The sequence below is a fragment of the Humulus lupulus genome, chromosome 1 (assembly GCF_963169125.1).
Source record: "Humulus lupulus chromosome 1, drHumLupu1.1, whole genome shotgun sequence".
NCBI classification, from domain to species: Eukaryota; Viridiplantae; Streptophyta; class Magnoliopsida; order Rosales; family Cannabaceae; genus Humulus; species Humulus lupulus.
The window spans coordinates 43151881-43168401 of record NC_084793.1 but is presented as its reverse complement, the minus strand read 5'-3'; the positions used below and the strand labels follow the sequence as shown (position 1 = coordinate 43168401).

Below are 16521 nucleotides of genomic sequence, written 5' to 3'. Positions count from 1 at the left end.
ATGAAAGCACCAAAATGTTGACTGCCTTTTTCACTATCAACTTAATCTGAGAGATTAAATGATAAACAAGGAAAGACACAAGATTTTACACAGTTCATGTTATAAAAGAACCCTAGTCCATGAGTCTCTACTATTTAGTGGGATTGAAGCTTGTGATAGCTAGCTTCAATGGTGATTCTCAAGCAGCGTATATATTGCACTGAGTACAGAGTTTCTCTCTCTAAAAAATCGAACCCCATACAAGATACCCCAGCCCTATTTATAGAGACTGGATCATTAATGTTAATCCTCTTTCATTAATATCAGGGTATTAATGTTAAATTAATACACAAAGTGTTGTGTTACAATAAAGACTATGGCCCATGCGGATTCTACGGGGCCCATTGCAGAAAACCACACACCAACTTTATGGGGACATATTTGCGTCTGTCAGGGAGCGGCGCATGTTTGCCCATGTCAGGCGGCGTTGTGAGAAATGTTGATTGTCGGGTGTATGAACTCGACACCACTAATCGAGGGCTGCATAAAGTTGTCAGATGATCGCCTGGTGGCCCACAATTGCAGTGACTGACATCTGGTGGCTATCCTAGGTCCGAGAACCAGAATCATAGACCTGGGGGACAAGTGAGGGAAGAGAGTTATTCCCAACGTGGCCTCACCTGGAGAGCCCCCGGTCCTGAGGACGGACCTCGAGGGGGTGACCTCACTTGGAGACACTCATGGCTTACCAACTGGCCCAAAAGGTGGCCTCACCTGGAGGAACCCTCGCCTCAAAGAGAGACCTCGGAGGGTGACTTTCCACGGAGATGTCCACAGTGGTCCGAACTAGGCTTCTTAAGTGATCTCAGTCTAAGAATCTCACGACTTACCTCATTACTAACCACTACTAGCTGCCACGTGTCTAGAAGTGAAAATACAAACAACAATACCCTATATGTGAGAGCCAAAAGTACACGTATATTTTTATCTGATTTAAATTAGATATTTTACATGTGATGGAATGTTAACATTTAGCAAGATGGAGATAGAAGTTCACACAACTGCTCGACCTCCAAGGGATTAGGTAAAACGAGATCTGTGATGATCACAAAAGTAAATATGGATCGGGAACCTAATAATTCAAATCAGTTATTTGCCATCTTTGGGTTGCTGACATGAACCAATCACGATAAGTTCTCCAAATTTACATCATATTATTTTTCTATATATTGCACCTAATGGGACCTGAAAAGGGACCTTGAATTCATTTTCCCATAAAATTTCAGAGATCATTTTTTCTGATTTAAGCGTCGAAGTACCTTTAAGCAAGTACCCTAGGAAGTTTTTTTCTACATCTTGCAGGCATGGTGAATTTTTTTCGAAGAGGAATACTTATCAATCTAAGTGATCTATGATCCCTCGTATATGCGAAAACATAGATCTAGATTACAATTATACATTACAATTCTTAGTCATTTATCATGCTATATGCGAAAACATAGATCTAGATTACAATTATACATTACAATTCTGGGTCATTTATCATGCTCATATACTTTGAATGAATAATTAGGATTATAACCTACCTACCAGTAAACGTATCGTACCTACCCTATCAATAATCATAGCCTATTGTAGATTTTTACATAAATCTTTTCATAATCATGCCACTTTTCCTTGTTTTTTTTTTCGTCCCTTGTTAAAATCCAAGGACAAAATATATTTTCTTCTCCCTCCTCACTCCTCAAATTTCAAGCTTCATAGAACAAAACAGGCCTAAACATATTAACATCATTAACAACAGAATTACATTTCCCCTCTTTAATTGCTTTTTTAATGGGCGTAATTTCAATTTATTTGAACCTATCATCCAAAGCTCCACCCATCTAATATTATAACATCAAACTTGCAATCTAAAATTCCATCTAGCCACGAAAACAAACAATAAACTAGTAATATACATATTACATACATAAGTAGTCACTTGTGATGTCCCCTTTTATTTTGTCTTCTTTTCTCTTTGGTGGGAAAATAATGTTATGATCCCTGCAACATGTTTTGCCCGGCTCTGAGCTAAAATCTTATGGACAAACCATAATGAATGCGCGAAGAGCTCTTTTGATGCAAATTTAAAGAAAGGGAGTTAAAAAGATAACTATCGACCTCTGAATGATATGATTAATATTGCAAATGAAGCCAAAGAAAAAGATTTGAAAGGCCCTTTAAATGACTACTAAGACATCTTGCTAAAGCATGAAGACTCAATCAACCATAAGCTGAAATGCTTCTACAGCTTCCAAAGTGGTACAGGGGCAAGGATAAGATGCCACAACCACTGCTATGTGACAATTTTGCCAACCACACTTGATCAAGCCGTGTCGAATAGAGCCTTCAAATTCTGTAGCACCTACAAGCTGTCTGTCAAAACATGTGCAGAGGGTAATTAGAGTACTATTATCTTGTACAAAATGCAGCTATACTACATACAAGTTTATAAGCAGATAATTTAACTATATGCTGATTTTAAGCACTGTCCTCGATATAAGAATGTTCTGAAAACTGTATTCATCTGTGTAGGAATTAAAAAATTTGATCAAATTTTGTAATATTGAGTTGAGTTTGAAGGGTAGGATATCAGAAATAATAAAATCCTACATCTTTCTGTTCTGCACACATGCAAGTAGCACAAAATGCAATGTAAAAGTGACAAAATACACAAGTTATGAAACTAAAACTCACATGATGATGCAATCTGTAGAAACAAGCTGCATCCTGCAAGAATATATGTGTTTGTAATTATGAGAGGGTGAGAGTACCTTATCCATTTGGTTTCCACAAATTTCAATCCTTGCCATCCTAGATACTTATTTCACACAACAATAAAGTCCACCTCATCTGAGCTTTCCTCAAAAACAACAAAACCAGCATCTCGACCATCCTCGTTGCCACTACCATGGTCACTATTGTAACTGCTTTCAGAAAAACTCATAAACATTGAACCATCTGAAGTGTGACTGCTCAGTTGTGATGGCAGACTGATATCACTATTTAGCTCACTCTCAAATATTTGATCAATCTCAATGTAACTGCAAAAAAATCCAGATGGAATATGATATTGGTAAATATATCTCCTAATACTAATTGTTTTTATCATCACAAGTGAAAATTTTCCAGTTCAAGAATCAACAACAATTACTGAAGAATAAACCAACCTTCCTTCTGATGGAAACTCAGCCAGCAAACAGATGTCAGGTCTTGCATCCAACACCTGCTTTATCGGGATTACACTGCATGATGTTTAAGGGGAAAAAAAATTATTACTAGAAAAACTCTAGGCTTGAGAACTGTCTGAAGATAAAAACAATCTACGCAAAGGAGGCAAAGTTCAAATAATTTCAATGTGTACTACATATACATAATGGTTTAAGCATCCTTCCCAATCCAATAAAAGCAAAGAACAACTACCTAGAGGTGTAACATCTATCATACCAGTCACTCTCCGAAGCCAAACCTTCCCTATTAGATATGTCCTGCTCAAGGCAGTACAAATGGAAAAAAAATTAGAATTGAACTCAAACATCAAACTGCAAGCTGCAAGTATCAGATGATCAATAATACACCAATAACACTATGTGGAAGCTTTATATGAAGGTCTTTGCAACAAGAATTCAAGAGCACGGCCACCTACAAGAGTTCTGAGGTACTTGAAATCCCCTGCGATAATAGTAGTCAAAAGCCGAACAACTTCAACCTGCAAAAAAGATTTAGATCATTAACATAGAGAAAATTGGGAAATGAGGACAAATGGATAGGACTATTTATAGTTCTCACCTCTTTCAGATGCATGCAGTCCCGTAAAATCAAGAATTCTAGGAAATTCCCCCCCAAGCTGCTTCCAAGGTTCCTAAAAGATAAAATGTTCCTCATTGTATCAGATGGAACAAATAATGGAACATGTCTAATATGGGAACTGTTTAATGGATTTACATGAGATTTAATCCACTTATGAATATGATAACTGACCTCAGAAAAGTTCCAGTTATAGAATAGGATGTTGAAAAGTCAACGTATTTTAGTTTTCTAAATCCCTGCATGAGTACCCATAAAAAATTAGATTATTGCATTTTACCTTAAAGCAATTTTCTTGTAGCCAATTACTACTCACATCTCATGCTGCAGAAATTTCAAACCGAGACTATCGAAGGGATCAGAAGACAATGTTATAAAGAACAAAATATAAAACATCTAACATTTGTAAAAGCAACTAAGTGTTTACCTTAGAGTAGACAGTTAAATTTTAAGTTAAACAACCAAATGTCTAGAGCTCCTAAGGAAAAAATATGAAAAGGGACCAGCACAAGACCAATTGTTACGTTAAAATCTTCTTTTCACCTATCAAGACCCTTCTACTCATAAATTACAATATAGCATGTCCCTATACACGAATAGAATTAACCTATAAAGCAGGCTTCCAAACATTATTATAATGTCAACTATAGCCCAAATATATATATGAACCTTGGGAGTATTAATTCTTGAAATGCCTAGTTGTACCTTAACAAGTATGCGAACTTTATAATCATGCAGCTTAAATCCCCTAAGAGCCAATGAAGTCAGATTAGGACAATTATTCACAAAATCAACGCAGGTTGGTGATTTCAAACTGTCATCTCTACCTGCCATTCAAGACACACTGTGGTTAAAAATAATCTTGAGATAAAAATTAAGAACCTATGAGAAGGATTTTATACCTGTTTTTGAAGATTCAAAGAACAAACGCTCTATCAGATGACAGTTTGCACTAACTGACATCAATGTTTGCCTCAACTCAACATGGCTAGTTAGTAAAAGAAAAACGAAAATTATTAATGAAAAATCAATAACATGTTTTTATACAATAACCATTCAGATACAATCTATCCATAGAAGCCATTAAACTAACTACTAAGCAAAACATATACATGCAAATTGATCCCAACAATATTGCATCAGATTTTAGATAGCCAGTGAAAGAAAGACAAACAATTTGCAACTCAAATTGGCATTAAATAATTACTTTCTAAGAACTTGAAGAAAAAAAATTAATGCACAAAAGAAATTCAGCTCAGAGTAACTTACAGGCCAACGATTTCCAAATCAAGGAGAGATGGGCAAGCCGTCAATGCCCCACAAAGTGATGTGTTATCCATTCTTTCAATGTTGTAAAGGTGCAACCTTCTCAAAAGGGTCCTGTAAGAAGCAAGTGAAAGAAAAGTATAAACATCAACAGCAAAGAAAAGGAAATTTTTGTATACACCTAATTGATAAATTTCATAAATTTAGTAATACCCTGGAGCACCACTGTCACCAACTAAAGGGCTTAAACAAGATCGGGTTAGAATAGATGACTCTTTCCCTTGTCTAGATCGTTTGTCGTTCCACGAAAAGTTAGATACTTCTACAGAATTTCTAATTGTGTAAACTAGTGGCTGACTGGATCCAGCCAATACATTTGGACCTTGAACTACACCAAGCTTCAAAGACCTGCATAACCATTTAATAAATACAATAGAAAATGAAAAGCATATAATAAGATGCTATTCAATCTCAATGCATAATTACAACTATTGAATATAAGATATCCAGTTGCTCATAGATGCCACTACAAGAAAAATCGTTTACAAAATTCTATGTTAAAATCTAAGGTTTCTGAGTGAGGAATTCTTACTGAAGGGATTTCCCTGCTCGGTGGATCATTGTGGATACTACTGCATTGTTAACTTTGGGGACATCAGTTGTCAGATCAAGGTTGGCATAGCATGAGGGATCTGTGGCACATTTGTTAAACATAGAACAAGTAGCTGCTGCATAACAAAGGCTTTGTGTATCCAGCATGGAAAAGACCTGCACATCCATCACAAAACATCAAGTATGAAGATGCTTTCTTTCCTTCCAGAGTGCTACCAGTCATAGTAGTAGATGATGACATATTAGTGCTGAATACTTGACCTCCTATTGGTCTAAAGCATTATAATCGTCCAAAAAATATATGCTAAGTTTGCAATGATCCATGTATTATGGAATGCTATAAGAAATCCTAGATAATATTCAACCTTTCCCAAGTCAAATTTTTAAGCTACTCGTATGTTAATGGACGAATGCTTCTAAAATCGTCCGTCGATGTTTCTAAAAACTATGTGCAAAAAAAAAATCAATCAGCGTCATTTCTCCAAAAATATTCACAACCAACATTACATTGATTTGGTATTATTGTTAGGTTCGTAATTGCAATTCTATTAAAGAAGTTCATTTTGACTGATTATCACCAAAAAAATAACAAATAGCAGAATACGAATACTAAAAGCAGTCAAATAGCCACAAAAACCTGAAAAACTGCAATCAAAAATATATTTTAAAGCCATCAGATAAGCATACATTTATCAATTCCCAATTCATAACAACATAACCAACAAAACATCAAAATCAAAATCAAAATCAAAATTTAAAAATAGACAAAATGATAGTATTCCAACTCAAGAACAAATTTAATACTTAAATGAATTTAAAGAAAAAAAGAATAGAAAACGTACCTTGATGGTGAGGTCGGGAGGGAGAGCCCAGGCAAAAGAATTGTGCTTTGAGGCGCGTTTTCTGGCAGAGCGCTTACCAGCCTCAAGGAGCAGAGTTCCCAAACCCATGGCGCGATCGATGAGCTGAGTCTGATCCGAATCGGAGGTCCTGGAGTCGAGGAGCCTCTCGAAGGAGAGATCGATGGAAGAAGAGGACGGGGATGAGTCGGGAGGGGAGTGCTGGCGAAGAAGGATTGTCTCAAGGAGGTGGTCCATGTCGACATCCATATCGAAATCGAGGTTAGGGTTTTGGATTGTAGGGTTTTGAGAAGGACAAGGTCGCTTAGCCATGGAAGACAAGGTGAGGAGAAGGGTATCCATAGCTATGGGATAGTGGAGAAGGGATTATTGGGATACCAAAGCCATACAAATTACAATCAACACACAGACAGTTTGTCTTTTGGGAGCTTAGATACCGACGACCCATCTCTCGCCACGTGTCCCTCTTCGTGTGTGCATGTGAATTTATATGGGAATTTTTCTTACATCACACCTCACCTCTGCTTTTTCTTTTATTATTTTTTTTCTAGAGTTTACACGTCAATTAATAATCACCACCGAATCTAACCCAGCATTTCTCTCACAATAACAATAATAATAATAATCAGAATAGAATAATATTTACTGTTTCAACGAAAAAATATTTTTTTCCTACTTGTTAATTTTTTTTTAATTCTGTCACATTGATTATTCGTTCCGTTAATTAATTATTTAAATAAGAAAAACAAAAGCAATTTACCAAACAGCAAAAAGTGTTGAATGTGTTATTATAATTTTCCTAACGTGGTGGTGAACTTAAGTTCAAATCATGTCTCTAGTTTTAATAAACTAATTAAGATATTTATACCATTCTTAGTATATATACTTATTATCCTGATTCCTTCTTATCCTTGAGTACTGTTTTGTAAATATAGCATAAAGTGTGATATTTCCAAATCTTGTTCTAAGTCTAAACATACCTACATTCTATCTTCTTTAAATAATATATATTTGTGTTAATAATAATGTAAAATAATTGCTCAAAAAAATAATGTAAAATAAAATGTTATTTTGCATATTCACTACTTAATGCTACTTGGGGGGATTCAAACTGAGTAGAAGAAAGTATTAGATTAAAAAATTGATAGGATTAACTATTTTTCATAATTGATACTTTCTATGCGGGAAATCAATTAATCAATAATAATCTGGTAATTCAGAATTAATATTAACTAGAAGAATCCTTATTAATTTAGAAGATGACTAAAACATTGAAAGTTTACTTGCAAAATACTCTTGAATGTTTAAGACAAGTTAGTGAAAATTCTTACAATAGTTAAACAAAAGATTAATTATATTGATATCAAAATCTAAGATCCCTAAAATGGTGCTATGGTTCCAAAGAATACTATTTATAAATATCACATAAGACAAGTTTAAATACATTCATATAATTGGCTTACATCACCAATATCTTGGCATTCAAAAATAGAAACTAATATTTCTATTTAAATTCCTTAATAAAATAAGGTAGAGTAAAATTTGATTGATTCTGCATTGATTAAGAAATTACTTTGAACATGCATGCATCCAGATATTATAAACAGTAACATGATACTACTTTTTAAAATAATGAATTTCAGTTATAATAAATATAATTGGTTGATAAAAATAGTTACTCGATGTGTGTAATATTTGGATGCATAATTGCATAATTGCATGTATTATTACTCTTTATTTAATTGAAAACAAATCATACTTGTCATTTTGTATCACATTGCCTTAAACATGTTTGTTGAAACAATTGGTTTTATACATTTCTTAACGCTAAAATTTGGTTCACACAGAAAGTATGGTTAAATTTAACTTAAAATTAAGCTACTATTTCTATTTTAATTATATGAGCCATAATAATTGAATAAAATAAGAGAATGCAAAAGAACAAAACGAAGATTGAATAGATTGAAAGCCGACAATTACAAAAAGATACAAAATGCCATAATGGTTTTGCCAGAGGAGCACAATTTGGCTGCTTCTTAAAACACATGGAATATCAAACCAAATCAAGAGGAGTCTCCTAGACTTTACCATGTTTTTACCGAAACACACCACACTCACTTCTCCAACTAAAACGTATTCAATGGAAAAACAATACATTACAAGCATAATGTCCTATTTAGCAATAGGACATAATAACATAGAATTAGATCGTATTAAAATAATAATAATACAAACAAATGAGTTGATTCTTTGCAAATAATAAATAATGAGCCCCTAAAAAATAATGAAATAATAATAAGAAAAAAATGTAGATTTTTGTCACACTAATAGATTATATAAAAATGTGCCAAAAAATAAAGATTATATGAAAATGAGAGATCAAGTAAGATAAAATTACCTCAAATTTCTCACTTAGATTAAATCACCATCTCATCATCTCTCATGCTATAATGATTAATTTAGTGGTGGATTAATTTTCCAAAATACATTCTAATTTCGTAATTTAACACATAAAAATATCATGTGCTTTCTTTTCTGCCAAACACGACCTAATTTGAAGAATAGACGAAAGATCTCAACAATAAATGCGTGTGTAAATGTTTCAATAATGTGTAAATGGATGTTGATATACCGATCGAAGTCGCCTCATAAAAGTTCAAGGACATTTAAATTATTATTCTGCAGTGTACTCTTTACATGTAATACAAGAAAATGAGCCAAATATAATGAAACTAACACTACACAAACATATGAGGAATAGCATATCTTTGTCAGAATCTGTGTTTCCATCATTGTACTTTCAAATTCGATACTTCATCATACAGCCACATGTAAATTACAGTCCATTATATATTTTATGACCAACCCCAGTAATAAACAAATGACAAAGATAAGAAGCTCCTCGTTTGACATGATTCTCTGAAGCTGCCATCCATGGCAAGTACCAAGTTCAGATCAGTCTAATTGATTGATCACAGAACCTTTGCATGGCTCTTGGATATAGATTCTAGAAGAAAACTTCCAAGTTCAATGAGTCAAATATCTCTATTTTCTTGGGTTTCAATTGGAACTTGGAAGTGTATGATAAGTTTAATTGGTTCCAGCACAACAATTAATTTCTAAGAACAGGTCATGTAAATATGCATTTTATGAAAGACTGAAAAACACTACAAAAACCAAGAGTGGCAGGAGTATACAATTCATCATGCTATGCATATTTTCTTTAAAAAAGAAAAAAAGAAAAGAATGCAGAGAACAACCAAGTCTTCTTCTTTCTTTCTTTTTTTTACTAGCATTTACTGTATGGATCACATATATTTATCAAAGCAACATTAGTAGTTTGTTCCATCAACACTCAAAACTGAAAAATACAACTCCATAATCTATTCATTCTTCCAAGCATACAATACTAGGGAGAAACCCAGACCTTGTGATTGACAATCTTTCATTTGCTGAGAACAAGCCCGAGTCAGTAGCGAAGGATCAAATACAGATTGGCTAGACCAAAGCTTCTCAGCTGAGAGAGAAGTTTGGAACATAAAAACTGCATTTCCCATGGCATTGCCAAAGAGCCAATTGTGAACATCCCAAAATACTTCAACTGGTAACCCATCAACCAAAATGGTGTAGTTTCCCCTGAACTTCCATTTCAGCCTCTTCACCTGCATCACTGGCTTACTATCAATGCGTATCACAAGACTAGGATCACTGAGCCCAACAGTGTCGCACTCAATAGCAACATCATGTGTCTGACCCTTATCAATAAACTGAGCCTTGGCAACATAGAATTTCTTCCCAAATAAGTGCTCTCTCTTGGCAATAAGAATGGCATTACAACGCCCTGGTTCGGAGTCAATCTTCCTACATGCCTCTCTTTTCAAGTCCCCAAGAAGTAGAATCATTTCTCCATTGAATATGATAGCTAAGTAAAACCCTTCTAATGGTTCCGGGCCAGCACCAAATTTGGCATTAGTCAAGTCCCAATACATCTCAATTTTGCTTGAATCCACCTCCAAGTTTTTAGACCCTTTTCTCTTGGAGAACAACCATGGCTTTATATCAACCTTACAGTGGCATTGGTTGGCCGAATCGTCTATCCCAATGCTAAGGCCTTGACCCATCAGATTCTTGGTCCATGTTACGGTAATCAAGCATAAACGACCACGTAATTTGCATTGATACACACAGGTAACCAAGTTCTGAGCATTTTTACTAGTGCTCGAAGATGAAGAATCAGCAACTTGAATACCATTTTCACCAAAACAAGAAGGAAAATCCCTCATGATACCAGCTTAAACTGACTTTTTCCAAACCGTCTTTAAGTTTTTTGGTGTTAATTTTCAGGCTTCTTTGCTAGAAAACTCTAAATGCTTAAAAAGTGATACAAAGAAAAGGGACTTCTACCTTTATATATATGGACAATAACACAGAACCATCAGGCAAACGCTTCAGGTTTAGCTTCTGAATGCTTCGATTTGCTCCTGCTGTCTTCTTGTTTGAAACCCAAGAACCGAGTAAAACTTGTGTTCACTGTTAACATCTGTTTCCCAAGTAATGACATCAGGAATTAAAACGACCCCGAAACAAAAGAACACAAAGCAAAGACCATTTGGTTCGAGAGACAAAACACAGGCAAGGAAGATTGAAAGCTCTAATCAAATCAGATTGAGCTGAAAGGACTAAATATGAGAGAAACCAGGCAAAGTCACAAATGGGTATTGGCTGGAAAAGGCTGGGGTATTATACTACGTTATACAAATTGAAAAAGCTATGCAAAAAGCTTCTATGCTTCTCTCTCTCTCTCTCTCTCTCTCTCTCTCTCTCTCTCTCATCGATGGGTCACTGTTTTTATTTTTTATTTATTTTTTCTTTTCTACTTCATAATTAAAAGAATCATAATGGGCCTCCTTCTTTAACTGACATTACACATGCATTGGAGCTGAAGATTTCAAAGCTTGAAGACAACCAAAAAAAGGACTACACTTTTGAAACCTCCCTCCCTCAGCAGGATTTTTTTTTTACTTTGCCATAACTGTCCTGATTAAGACAAACATAAATCATCAAAAGCTAAAGAAACAAAGTTTAAAAAAGGGTAGGCACCTATATTTTCACTTTCACCATCATATTTTGCTGTTAGTTCACAAATTCGTGTAGCCACTATTTATCTTCTTTACTTTTTTTTTGGGGTTAATTGATAAAATCAAAGACTAACTTGATTCATCTTATGTAGCTATTAGTGAACTCTATTGTGCACAGACACTTGTTAACCTTGGTTTCAATACTTTCAAAACTACAGTTTATATTTGTGTAATATGTTTAATAAGCATTATATATAATATAAGAGAACCACAAGGACAAAATTTTAATGGGTTAATTTTGTCCTTTATTTTCTAGTGCTGTCATTATAAGCAACAATGATTTACTATGATAAGGTCTTAGCATTTGATGAATTGTCATGTCTTTTGGGTGGACCAAGGATTGGACCACCACATATGGCAATTATTTTGGGATTTAGATTATTAGATAGAGTAAATATACATCTCCAAAAATTATGACTTGAATAGGATCCCAATTGACCATTTCTATGAAATTTACATAGTCATTATGGAAAATCATCTTTCCTTAACAATTTGGGAACTAGGTACCCCACTTCTTAACAAAATGAACATCATAATTTTACCACTGACAAGTAATACCAAGGGCTATGACTGACCATCAACAATGGATTTTGTTGTTCATGAGAGCAACAGTTTCCTTTTCCTCTCTTTTGCTTTCTTGCAAAAATCTGATTTTTTTAATTACTGAACGTGCTCATTAAAGTTTCATGGGCACAATAAATTTGAAGTATGACCTTCGAAGTATACAACTAGTAAAGGTGTAGTATTTTGAAGAATTTATTAGCAGGTGAAGGTGGGGGATGGTTGTTCCGAGTTGAATTGCAAATGGGTGCTCCACAAGTTTTGATATTAATAGATGTATAAAGTAACATTAGAAATTAATATACAATAATAAAAATGGCATAAAGAACAAAATGCCTTGACAATTGGGGAAAAGGGGTCGTGGAATAAATTATAATCGATCTGATCTAATTATTAAGCATGTAGAGTTTAGTGACGAAAGTCAAAAAAACATCGAAATTTACCACCTTGTTTAGCAAAAAGCTAGTTATATATGACTAACATAATTGATAATTAAATATAAGTCATCGACAACAAACCACTCTATCAGTAATTGTTGTGAGCGTCATGGTGATGTAAATATTGTATAACTAAATGAAAATTAGTGACCAGTGAAGAAGAACGTGAAGTAATAATACTAGTTTAATTGGGTAGAATTTGGCCCTACCAACAAACCTTCTCAAAGGATCCATCAAAATCCTATTTATAAAGAGGCTAAATTCATTGGTTTCCCATTACTTACTACTAATAGAGAGGAAGTGTCATCATTATCACCAATAGATTCATATCTTGTATATTAGAATCCAAAAAAAAAAAAAAAATCTTCAAGTTGAGAGTCACCAACACAAAAATCTCGTATTATGTCTTGTGTAGCCTCTAAAATTAACCCAAATGAAAAAGTAAAAGTCACATTTACACAAAGAGTGTTTTGTTTCTCCAAACACAATTATGGTTTGTGTTCTACCAACTTAATTTGAGACAAGGGAAATCATTGTCCACCTCCCTAAAAGCCTTTAAAAAGTCATAATAGAGACGACAAAGGCTAATAAAATCCGTAACTTGTGGAATTTCACTATGCCTTGAAATTGAAGGGACACTCTGTCTCTCTATTTATCACTATCATGCATATTGAGATCTCCAAAGGAAAGATCATGCATGTCACGAAAAGAGGTTAATGTACTGGAAGACCAATACATTTTATCTCTATTGATTTTATTAGATGTAAAAATATATAATAACAACAATATTTTTATAAAAAAAATTGCTACTTCACTTAACACTAATTGATTTTTAGATGGACCCCAATCTTATTCCTAGTGTCGTTGCACTCCATTCTTGACATCAGTTTGAAACATTTCCAATCTATGTCGATTTATGTTGGATTCTATAACTTGTTTCAGACGATGTGTATACTTATAAATTTCCTGACCAACTTTGTGATGTTTTATATTCTCACAAATTTCCTAAGTCGGCATTGTGACATTATATCAAATATTCATGTTCGGTCATATTGTATCTAAAGTCGTTCATAATGTACACACTTTCAGGCTAAAACGTGAGAGGGCATATTAAATGTGAAAAAATTCTCACATATAAAATATATAGCAATAATAATATCTTTATAAAGGAAAATGTTACTCCACTTAACATCAATTCATTTTAATATAAAACACAATCCTAATAATAAAGTGACATTTGCCCTTCAAATTGTAATAGATTTGCCCCTAACACACTTTGAAGAGACAATATTACGTAGCTATTAACTAAAAGCCCCCTCATTAATGATTTTAGTAACAAGTGAGAATTTTTGGATTTGAATATCCCAATCCCACATTTGGATTGGACCCTTTGCTCTTGACCTGTTTGGGAAAACATATATCTCACTCCCATGTGATGATAGCACCAACTCGTCCCATGGAGGATGGACAGATCACACACGAGTTAGTCCCACACACAAAAACATAATACACTAATTTGAGCTTCAACCATACGGCATCCAATATTTTATTTATTTAATTATTGATTTTTTTTTCTTTCATCGATTTGCTTTTGCATAAGTAACATTATTAAAAAGAAAAAAAATGAAAAAAACAACTAGGGTTGAAAACGGTCACACCTCAAGCAAACCATGGATCCATGGTGCAAGATATGTCTATATGCCATCATACGTGATTTGACAACTGTCGGGCTAAAATTTAAAAAAAAAATGAGGCCAGATAAAATTATTATATTAACAATAAATAAAGAATATCTACACCTAATATTGTTTTTAGCATTTTATTTACAAAAATAACTATCAAAATTTGAAGGTATCTAGTACCCTGACTTTTTTGCTATTCTGGCAGTTCATTTTCTGAAAAGAAAAAAAAAATAACGATCAACTTCTTGAGCTTTACAAGTAAAAGCAAATAATTTCTAATTGTTTATTTTCTTTTCACAAAATTTTTAGTTTTAAAATGAATTTTTTTTATACAATATGATGTTTAAAAAAGATTGGAAGTATATTTAGAAAAATGGCAAAATTATCCATTATAAACTTAGAATTTTGTTATAAAGATTAATTAAAATGGACTTGGTGCAAAAGGACTTTTAATAGCGTATGAAAAAATTAAATGTCTACATTTTTAATTTTGTAAGAAAATAGCTCATCCACCTCCTTAATATTATATATTACCAAATAAGTCATTTAGCAAATTAATTGATATTATATCATTCTAAATATTTTAATATCATGGTATATGTATATTAGTTTTGTTTAATTAGTTTTTATTTTAAAGTTACATTTATTTTTTTCATTTTTTATGCGTTGTTGGTATATCATTTTCCAAACTAGTATATATATTTTCTGTGGGATGATATATTAAAGTTGTATGGTCAATATTGTATTAAGATTATATTTTATTAATTATTGTTATTAATACGGTAGATGCATTGTTTATACTATAGTAAATTAAATTTCATTATTATTGATATTTCATATCAATTGATCTTGCTTTTTTTTTTTAAAAAAATTATAGTATATAAGTTTATTAGCATGATATATTAATTTGATATATTATAGTACAAAAAATAGATATATCATACTATTAAATATATATATCATATGTACCATAGTATTTATATAACATAAGACAAAAAATCAATATACCATGATAATAAAATTATATATCATACAAATATTTAACAAAAATAAAATTAGTATATTATTACTCAAAAAGTGTATACACCACACTAACAAGATTATATACCACTATTAAAATGAATATAGTATACTAACAAAATTGTATATCACCGTTGTATATAACAAAATAGAAATTAAATATCATCTACAAAAAAAAATGAAATATCATACTACAAAAAAAAAATTACATACTGAGTTGGAAAATAATATACCAATGCTTAAAAAATGAAAAAATATATATATAACATACTAACAAAATTATATACCACTATTAGAATGTATATACAATGCTAACAAAATTATATACCATCATTAAAATGTATATACAATGCTAACAAAATTATATACCACTATTAAAATGTATATACAATGCTAAGAAAATTATATACCACCACTATATATAACAAGATAAAAACTAAATATCATCTAAAAAATGATATACCATACCACAAAAAACATATATACTAAATTTTTAAATAATAGGTTATTTAAGATTTTTGCCCCTTGAACTATAACCTATACATTATCGTGCCCCCTAATTTTTTTCAGACTGTTAAAATTTCTCCCCAAACTATTCACAGTGTTATAAAGTGGGACTTCTATCAAATTCAGTCTAATGTGGCTAACGACATGTTGACGTGACTTTTTGATTGCTGATGTGTCTTGTCCATGTTGATCCCAAAAGAGGGTGTTTTAATATTTAAACTCGCAAGTGCACGATTCGTTTCGGAATATAATGTTCATGTAAGTACGAGGCCGAACCCATGGGAGTTGACTAACATCAAAAGAAACTATTTCAAACAAAGCAATAATATTCTAACCTAGTTCCAAATATTTGATGAGATTTTGTTTTAGAAAAATAAAAGACAAGTAATAAAAAGATTTAAGATTAAATAGAAAAATGGTTTTCAAATGATATATGTAAAATAAGATTATTAAGATATTAGAATCCACAAAATGCAAGTTCAATAGTATTTATAAGTATATTGATTCCCAAGTTTAGATATAGTTGAAATAAATCACACTATATTTTTTTCAAGATACATTTTCTATTCAAGCACAAGTTACTTTAAAAAAGGTAGGATTTTTCTTCACT

The 16521-nt window shown here is 32.6% G+C and overlaps 2 protein-coding genes across 4 annotated transcripts; both read right to left on the bottom strand.

Moving 5' to 3' along the window:
* Positions 1-1905: 1905 nt before the first annotated feature.
* On the bottom strand, positions 1906-7007 carry LOC133791776 (F-box protein SKIP17-like). Of its 3 annotated transcripts, none has more exons than XM_062229696.1 (13): positions 6549-7007; positions 5687-5862; positions 5308-5502; positions 5098-5208; positions 4731-4816; positions 4534-4655; positions 4003-4067; positions 3811-3883; positions 3668-3730; positions 3445-3509; positions 3192-3266; positions 2796-3065; positions 1906-2393 (listed from the first exon to the last, which is right to left on the bottom strand). In XM_062229696.1, exons 1-12 carry the CDS (start codon positions 6906-6908, stop codon positions 2849-2851), a joined length of 1608 nt encoding a protein of 535 aa, XP_062085680.1. In that variant the 5' UTR covers positions 6909-7007; the 3' UTR covers positions 1906-2393; positions 2796-2848. The 3 variants fall into 3 exon arrangements, with proteins under 3 accessions (XP_062085680.1, XP_062085676.1, XP_062085687.1); XM_062229692.1 differs by having other exon boundaries at positions 1906-2397; positions 6549-7005; XM_062229703.1 differs by having other exon boundaries at positions 1906-2397; positions 3469-3509; positions 6549-7005.
* A 2806-nt stretch (positions 7008-9813) lies between these two features.
* On the bottom strand, positions 9814-11398 carry LOC133791772 (uncharacterized). The gene has a single exon (XM_062229689.1). The coding sequence runs from the start codon at positions 10847-10849 to the stop codon at positions 9950-9952; it is 900 nt and encodes a 299-aa protein (XP_062085673.1). The 5' UTR covers positions 10850-11398; the 3' UTR covers positions 9814-9949.
* Between the last annotated feature and the right edge of the window lie 5123 nt (positions 11399-16521).

Bases quoted from the DNA above. Each gene is read 5' to 3' on its own strand.
- LOC133791772 (XM_062229689.1), bottom strand. From the start codon at position 10,849: ATGAGGGATTTTCCTTCTTGTTTTGGTGAAAATGGTATTCAAGTTGCT.
- LOC133791776 (XM_062229696.1), bottom strand. From the start codon at position 6,908: ATGGATACCCTTCTCCTCACCTTGTCTTCCATGGCTAAGCGACCTTGT. The intron at 4,656-4,730 runs GTATAAAATCCT...CTTGAATGGCAG, and splicing joins CTTTGAATCTTCAAAAACAG to GTAGAGATGACAGTTTGAAA. The intron at 3,066-3,191 runs GTTGGTTTATTC...ATTTTTTTGCAG, and splicing joins GAGTTTCCATCAGAAGGAAG to TTACATTGAGATTGATCAAA.